This window comes from Camellia sinensis, chromosome 10, assembly GCF_055761805.1.
Source record: "Camellia sinensis isolate YWXY chromosome 10, ASM5576180v1, whole genome shotgun sequence".
Lineage (NCBI taxonomy): Eukaryota > Viridiplantae > Streptophyta > Magnoliopsida > Ericales > Theaceae > Camellia > Camellia sinensis.
The window spans coordinates 33804796-33813535 of NC_138970.1; the positions used below are offsets into that span (position 1 = coordinate 33804796).

The window sequence follows — 8740 nt, forward strand, 5'->3', positions numbered from 1 at the left end:
TGTTCAAGCTTCAAAACTCAATTTTAAACCAACAAAACACATCCTTTTGGGCCCAAAACTTGAGGAAACATATGTGAACTTGTAAAACGTTAAGAATTAAGGATCATTTCACAAAATCGAAGCGCAAAAGCATGCCAATTGTGAAAAATCAAACTTGAAACTTGCAAACATAACATAAACATGACATGCATGATACGAATGAGATTCCAAGTCTCCAAATCATGATCAAATGAGATGTTCTACTCAGAAACATGTTGAATTCTTAAACTAAAACCAAAATCAAAATATGAATATGCATGGGACAAATTCTTAGACAAAATGTTCTAAATGCAATGTAATGCACATGCATGTATGTATACTCTTCTTTTCTACTTCATTAACTTAATTCTTGCCTCAATTCACTTAATTATTTTGAATACATGTTTTAAGTACCCCAATTACACAACTAAAGGCTTGATTTCTTACCTTAGGTGCTCAGTTATGGCTAAGATGTGTAGATGTTTTGAGCTCACAAGTCAATTCTTTAATTTCCCTTCCAAGTCTCTCCAATTCTCAAACTTAGATGTGCTTTTCTTGGTCTCACCCTCTTTCTCACGTTTATGCTCAAAGTGGATGAAATGGAGTGTATATGAGAAGCTTCTTGAGTTAATTAGGCCTTATATAGGCTCATTAAGGAAGCTTAATTAAAATTGGTTTAAGACTAAGCTAGTAACATTATTTATTCTAATTATTTTGTTCCAAATCGAATTTCAATCAAACCTACTATGAATTCCCAAAAATTTCAAATAACACATAAATCAAGTCAATTTCGTGATCAGATGTCGCTAAGGCCTTCAGTTCACAAAACAGAACAGAAACACAGACAGATAAATCTATGACAAACAGATATAAACAAAAATATCATATAACACATGTAATTAACTCAGGATTTCATCTTAATTACTCATTAAGAAATCTTGATAATGGTTAGAGGCAATCACAGTTCGGGGTTGTTACAATCTTCTCCTCTTAAAGAGTTTGGTCCTCAAAACTTGAATTACCTTCAGTCTGGAAGAATGTCGGATCTAGAGGGAACAAATTGGGGTATCTTTTAATCATATCTTCTTCGGTTTCCCATGTTGCATAGGTCCCTCCATGGTTTTTCCAATCAACCTTCACTAATGAAATTTCTTTCTTTCTTACTCTTTTGATCCAGCGGTTCATAATCTGTATTGGTCGTTCTCATACATATAATCATCTTTAAGAAGTACATGTGTCGGTTCAATTGCATGGAGTGGATCTCATAGATATTCTTGCAGCATCGAAACATGAAAAACCTTATACGTATGTTCCATAACCGGGGGTAAGGCCACTCGGTATGTCACAAGATTTATTTTCTCAATAATCTCAAATGGCCCAATGTAACGTAGTGCCAATTTTCCTTTAACCCCAAATCGAGTTTGCCTTTTCATTGATGTCACTTTGATAAACACATAACCACCAACTTCATATTCTCTATCTCTCCTCCAGACATCCTCATAACTCTTTTGGCAACATTGGGCAGTTTTCAAACGTTGCTGAATTAATTTAACGTTTTTCGTCGTCTCTTGAACAAGTTTCGGTCCCAATAATAGTTTATCACCTACTTCGACCCAATAAATTGGGGATCGGCATTTCCTCCCATACAATGCTTCATAAGGAGCCATTCCAATACTTGAATGGTAGCTATTATTGTATACAAACTCGGCCAGAGGTAAATGAGTCTCCCAATTTCCTTGGAAGTGTAACACACACATCCGTAACATGTCTTCTAATGTTTGAATGGTCCGCTCAAATTGGCCGTCTGTCTATAGGTGATAAGCACTGCTAAGTCTCAATTCAGTCCCTAAGGCTTGTTGCAAGCTCTGCCAGAATCTCAATGTGAACTTAGGATCTCTGTCAGATACTATGGAAACTAGGACTCAATGCAATATCACAATCTCATTTACATATAAAATAGCCAACTTATCCGCATTATACAAAGATTTGACAGGCAAAAAGTCGGCAGATTTTGTTAAACAATCAATAATGACCCAAATAGAATCCATACCACGGGAGGAGTGAGGTAGTCTAACAATAAAATCTATCGTAATATGCTCCCATTTCCATTCTGGTATTGGAAGTGGCTGAAGTAATCCAGCAGGTCGTTGATGTTCAACTTTTACGTGTTAGCAATGCAAACACCTAGCCACAAAATCAGAAATACTTTTCTTCATTCTAGGCCACTAGAAATTCTGTTTTAGATCTTTGTACATTTTCGTATTTCCTGGATGCATAACAAATTTAGAATAATGAGCTTCTGTCATAACACGTTTTCTCAAGTTCAAAAAACGTGGTACACAAAGTCTTCCTTGAAATTTCAGGACATTGTCTTTCGAACACAAATCCAGGCCTCGGTTTTGAGTCAATCTCATTGCCAATCTTCTTTAAAAACTCAACTTCTAATTGCTTTTCTTTAACTTCCTCTATGATAGCTGGTTGTGCGGAAATGGCAGCTAGAACTCCACTCTGTTCCTATAAAATAACTTCAATTTCATTTCTTTCCAGATCACACAACAATTCTTTCTGGCAAGTGAGCAAACAGGACAAATTTCCAATAGACTTTCGGCTCAAAGCATCTGCCACTGCATTTGCCTTTCCCGGGTGGTACATAATCTGGAAGTCATAACCTTTAATTAATTCAAGTCATCTTCTTTGTCTCATGTTCAGTTCTTTTTTAGTAAAGAAATATTTCTGACTTTTGTGGGTCTATATACACTTCACAAGTTACCCCATATAAATAATGGCGCCAGATTTTCAAAGCAAACACCACAACTACTAATTCAAGGTCATGAGTTAGGTAGTTTTTTTCATGAGGTCAGAGTTGGCGAGAAACATAAGCAATCACTTTTCCATTTTGCATAAGCATACATCCCAAGCCTTTATATGAAGCGTCACTATAAATTTGAAACCCATTAGTACCATTGGGCAAGGTCAAAATTGGTGCAGTTACCAATCTAATCTTCCGTTCTTGGAAGGCTGACTTCCGTTGATCATTCCAATCAAATGGTATATTTTTCTGTGTCAACTGTGTCAATGGCATAGCAAGTTTTGTGAAATCTTTCACAAATCTTCTATAATAGCCAGCAAGCCCCAAAAAACTCCTTACTTTTGACACATTTGTTGGTCTTAGCCAATCAACAATAGCTTCAATTTTCTATGGGTCCATTGATATGCCATCCTTGTTGATTACATGCCCTAAAAATTCTATACTATCAAGCCAAAATTCACATTTGGAAAACTTTGCATACAACTTCTTCTCTCAAAATTTGTAAGGTAGTTCTCAGATGATTTTCATATTCTTTCCAGCGTTTGGAGTAAATCAAAATATCATCAATAAATGCAACTATAAATTTATCAAGAAATTTTTTAAACAGCCTATTCATTAAGTCCATGAATGCTGCAGGTGCATTAGTTACCCCAAACGGCATTACCAAAAACTCATAATGCCCATATCTAGTCTGGAAAGCAGTTTTCTCTACATCTTCTGCCTTGACTTTTAACTACTGATACCCGGATCTAAGGTCTATCTTAGAGAACACTTGTGCTCCCTGAAGTTGGTCAAACAGATCATCTATTTGGGTCAGTGGATATTTGTTCTTCATGGTTGCTTTGTTCAATTCTCTGTAATCTATGCAAGTCTTAACGATCCATTCTTTTTCTTTACAAATAGAACTGGAGCACCCCAAGGTGAAGTGTTCGGGTGGATGAATTTCTTGTCTAAGAGCTCTTTGAGTTGAACTTTTAATTCTCTGGATTCAGAAGTTGACATTCGGTATGGGATTTTCTAAATCAGTTGTGTTCCAAGTACAAAATCAATAGTAAACTCAATTTCCCTAACAATTAAGTCTCCGAGCAAATCATTTGGAAATACATCGGGAAATTCATTTACTATAGGGATGTTCTCTACAATAGGACTATCATAAATCACATTCAAAACGTAACACAAGTAACCCCGGCATCCTTTTCTGAACAATTTTCTGGCTTTCAAAAAAGAAATCAAATACGGTGGCGGAATTACCCCATTCCCAACAAACACAAACTTAGGCATACCAGGTGGTCGAAACACAATAGTTTTATTCACACAATCAATAGTTGCACAATACTTTCTCAACCAATCCATACTAAGTATACAGTCAAATTGATCAATACCCAATGGCAACAAATCAACATATAATGTCATATCACCAATCACAGTGTCACATGTCGAATAAACATACGCACATACCATAGAACCTCCAGATGGTGTAGATACATATAACAAAGAATTCATAGGTTCTAGTGGTCTAGACCATTTCCGTGAGAAAGCATGTGATACAAAGGAATGTGTAGAACCAGAATTTATCAGCACATATACATGTTGAGCACAAATAGGGAGTATACCAGACACCACAGCCTCGGTATTCTGCACATCACCAGGCACTAGTGCGAAAACTCGGCCTTGTCTTACAATTTCTCTCCTAGTGTTAGCTCTCGTATTTGTTCTAGTTGCAGAAGCAGATCCGGCTGAACTTGCAACAGGACGGTTGGCATTATCAAATCCAAGTGGGAAATCTTTCACTACATGGCCTATCTTGTCACATCGAAAACAAGCACCGGATGCACGGTAACACACACCCCTATGCTTAATTCCACAATCAGGACAAACTAGAATAGACCCACTGCTTTGACTTGAGCTACATGTAGACCTTGTGTTTTGCTTTTTGTTTACAAAAGAGTGGCCCAGACCTCTTACCTCTCCATTTTGTTGTATTGGGGCCTTAGTGTGTTTCATAGCTGCTAGGTTACCTTCTGCCATTAAGGCTCTGTCAAGAACATCCACATATGTGGGCAGTTTCAACACTCCTACCCAATCAAAGATATCCAGATTTAGACCTCCTTCAAACTTTCGAGCTTTCTTGTAATCCGTGTCAACCATGTGGGGTGTAAACTTGGCTAACTCCGTGAACTTGGTTTGTACTCTGCTATTGACATGTTTCCTTGCTTGAGTTCTTGAAATTCAGAGACTTTTCGGTCCCGAAAGCACTAAGGAAAGTACTTTTCATAGAAGATCTCTTTAGATTGAACCCATGTCATGTTCCCATTGTCATTTCAGATTAACAACCACCATCATCGGGCTTCATCCTTCAAGGTATAGGTGGCTAAGAGAACCTTATGAGTCTCGGAGCAGGGAAACAACTCAAATAATTTTTCCATTTCAAGTAGCCATGTTTCCGCCTTCAATGGTTCAATACCACCTAAGAAAGTTGGCGGTTTCATCTTCATGAACTTCTGAGTTAGGTTGATGATATCATTGTTATCTGGTTAAACTTGCACTGGCGGAGGCTAAGGAGGCAAAGGTTGTTGCCTCATAGATTCAGTTTTCACATGTACAGAGATTAACACACTGTAGCTCGACTTTTCACGCTCCTTTCAGAAGACCAGAAGCCCTACAGTTCGAACTCTACCTGTGGTTCTGAATCTGATTTCACAAGTGCAATGTGAAACAGTGAAAACAAAAAAAGAGTCCAAATTCGGCAATTCTTTTTTGGAAAAATGATGTTTTGAATTAAATGCCAAAAATGGACTACTTTGCCAAATTTCAGAGTCGCCACCTATGTAGTTTTGGGAAATTTAGGAAACCCAAGACTCATGCCAAAGGCCATTAGTTCGTCATCACCAAAGTTGTTTCGGCTTGGGAACTTAGGTACGAGAGGGGAAGGTCATGAATTGAGCAGCCCCCTTGCCCGATCAAAGATCGGCCTCTACTAATCATGATGTGATTCTTATTTACATTATATGCTCTTGTTTTGGTTATTAGGCTAACATTACTATATGATGCGGACACAAGGTATAGACTAATTTGCAAGATTTAGAACATTTGATTTCATGTTTGTTTTTGAAAATTGTTTATAAATGTGCCACTTGAAAAAAAGTGATCGCATATGTGCATTACTAAAATTATTCCAATTCAAGCAATAGCCTTCATCCACAGGCATTCAACCAGTTATAGCAATTAAGCAATTAGCCTCATGGTGAACATGCTTTGACATGGAAACACTAACATACAATGCAATTATGCTAAAGCAAATAAAAGCTCACCTAGTACTCCAAGCCAAAATAAACAAAAGAGTTAGAGAGAAAAAAAATACATGATCCTCACTAATGCAATATGGCTAATGCAACGCATGCGATATGCAATTACTAGGCTCGACTACTAATATGGCATATGAGTCAATTTGATAGCATGCGGTCTAAGCACGTGTTCAAAGAGGCATTTAACTAACGATGAAAGTTAGAATGATGCATCGAGCCTCAATGCATGCAATACAAGTGGATGCAAACATGAGAGATGCTAGATGAAACATGATGCTTCTAAACTAACCATCATAAGCAGATAAATAAAAGGGAGAAAGACGTGGGGTTGGAAGACATAAACATTATTACAACATTTGCGCTCTTACGTAGGAGGATCTGAATAAACTAACTAGCTAAACTAATTATTACTAATTACAAACCGAATGAAATAACCAACTAAACTAGCTAATTAATTATTACAACAAATCAACTAACTCATTGAACTAACTAATTAATTAACTACAAATCAAAACGAATTAATTAATTACATGAATACAACATGAAAGAAGTGCTATGCTAGGTATTCTAAATACCCTGTCTCGAGAAACGAGGAATGCTCATGCATGTACGGATTTCCACCTGAAAAAAACCACTGTCCTGCTACCAGATGCCTCTATTGCACAATAGAACATTTTCAAAGTTTTTCATCTCAAAATCAGCTCTGTTTTGCCAGAAAAGTACAATGATTGGTTTTGCAAAGGTGGCCGACAGGCTAGAAAAGGTGGCCTGCCGGCCACAAATGATGGTCTGTCGTCCATAAAAGGTGGCCTGCCAACCACTGATGCCTGATTTTTCCTGTTGCAATAGAGAACAAATAGAGCAAGCATAGGGTATTCTAAAGGGTTGTTTGCACAACTTACCCCTCCTTATCATCAAACAGCTCAAAGGAGAAGTAAACTGGATTCACAAACCATCAATCAATGCAATTTCATTGCACGATAGCCTATGAACCAAAGGGTGCAAGTTCAATAAATGCAATAAATAAGACTCTCAAACCCCCTCCCTATCATGGATTGATCAAGGGAAGTGATTGACAATGACTCTTGTACCGTTTACATCACTAACAAGTATGAAACGACTCAAGACTCAAGGGTTCAATTAACATCCGATTGAACCCAAACTAAGTTATTATCTTGCATCATTTTATTCCAAGTTTTATTATTCCATTTTAATTACCTTTCCATTCTTTAATTCATTAAGTCCAAAGGTGAAGATTAAGTCCTCTAAAGGAGGGAAGTGTCAAACCAAGGGTTAGTTTAAGGCATGAGAGGGATGCCATACTATTGATAATGAACCCCTAAAAGGGATTAAACCATTATGCACGACAACCTCTATCTCAAGCTTACAAGAACAATCGATTTGAAACAACTCTCAAAGAAAATAAAAGTCAAGAAATGAGGGAGGTTGCAGACATGATTAGGGGTTATCACAAGTAAGAAAGCAAGAAATAAATGCTATCAACTCAAATAGGTTGGTGGCTAAGGCCTAAAACACCAAACCTATGAGGACAACTAAACTACAACTATGCAAAACAAAGCATAAATGCAATGAACACCTAAAACAATCCTAAAACAGTCTTAAATCATGCAAAAGAAGTGCTGGAATTAAGACAAAAAAAAAAAAAAAAAAAAAAGCTAAAATAGTAAGCTACAACATGGAGCTATGTAAGCTAGTGAACAAGACCCAAGGTGGGGAGGCTAACCCCTCAAATTTTGGACGTCAAATGTGTTTTTAGCCACTGAAATAACTCTGAAATTCAGTATTTAAAAGCTCAAAAAAAGATATTGTAAAGGTGGAAAACACAAGGGTAAAAGCTAGAGAAGCAAGGTGGAAAGAAAGGTGAACCACCCCTCCACCCTTTAAGGCCTTACACCACAAGTTTCAGCCCAAAAATACAGAGTTTATACAACCCAAAAATAGTAGAAAACAGTAGGAAAAAAAGCAACCAAAGCAATGAAACAAACTAAGCCTTATACCTCTTGAAGAGAATAACACTTTTAAGCAACAATTCAACATATATACACCCTCAAGAGCTCAAAGTAGGCTCAAAAGTACCTCAGTTCAAAGATGGCAAGGTTTGGTTAAGAGAGTATAGGTAAAAGCTTAAGAAATTTCAAGAGAGAGAGAGAATTGTACAGAGAGAAAATTAATTTTGCTCTAATTTTTCTAACCTTCAAAAATGGAAGAGGAGGTCCTCTATTTATAGAAAAGTATCACACTCTCTTATAAACATCCAACCATACACGTGTAGGTAGATGCAAACATCTATGGAAACAGCTGGCACAGCTGGCAGAAAATATCTACAAAACACACTTGTGGCTGGCAGGCCACAGACTTGGTCGACAAGGCACAAGGGTGGCCAGCAGCCAAAAGGGATGGCCGACAGCCCACAAAAATGGGCGTGTAGGTCCTAGGTTTTTCAGGTTTGAAAGGTTGGGTTTTGGTGCAAAAATAACGCACCAGGTTTGCAAGGTTTTGAGGCTCAGAGCCGTGGCATTCCGCAGAGGACTTTCGAGCACTTGACAAGCATATACATTCATCATTGGGTGTGCAACTGATGGTGCCT

General features: G+C 37.5%; 1 protein-coding gene across 1 annotated transcript; it reads right to left on the bottom strand.

Moving 5' to 3' along the window:
• Positions 1 to 762: 762 nt before the first annotated feature.
• LOC145800289 (uncharacterized) lies at positions 763 to 1685 on the bottom strand. The gene is made up of 3 exons (XM_082889946.1): positions 1317 to 1685; positions 1041 to 1206; positions 763 to 872 (listed from the first exon to the last, which is right to left on the bottom strand). The coding sequence occupies exons 1-3, from the start codon at positions 1683 to 1685 to the stop codon at positions 763 to 765; spliced, it is 645 nt and encodes a 214-aa protein (XP_082746072.1).
• Positions 1686 to 8740: the final 7055 nt, after the last annotated feature.

Excerpts from the sequence above, each read along its gene's own strand:
- LOC145800289 (XM_082889946.1), bottom strand. The coding sequence starts at position 1,685 with ATGGCTCCTTATGAAGCATTGTATGGGAGGAAATGCCGATCCCCAATT. Across the intron at positions 1,207-1,316 it reads TTATGGAACATACGTATAAG|ATTATGAACCGCTGGATCAA; the intron begins GTTTTTCATGTT and ends CGACCAATACAG. Across the intron at positions 873-1,040 it reads GACATTCTTCCAGACTGAAG|ATTTATCTGTCTGTGTTTCT; the intron begins GTAATTCAAGTT and ends TGTTTGTCATAG.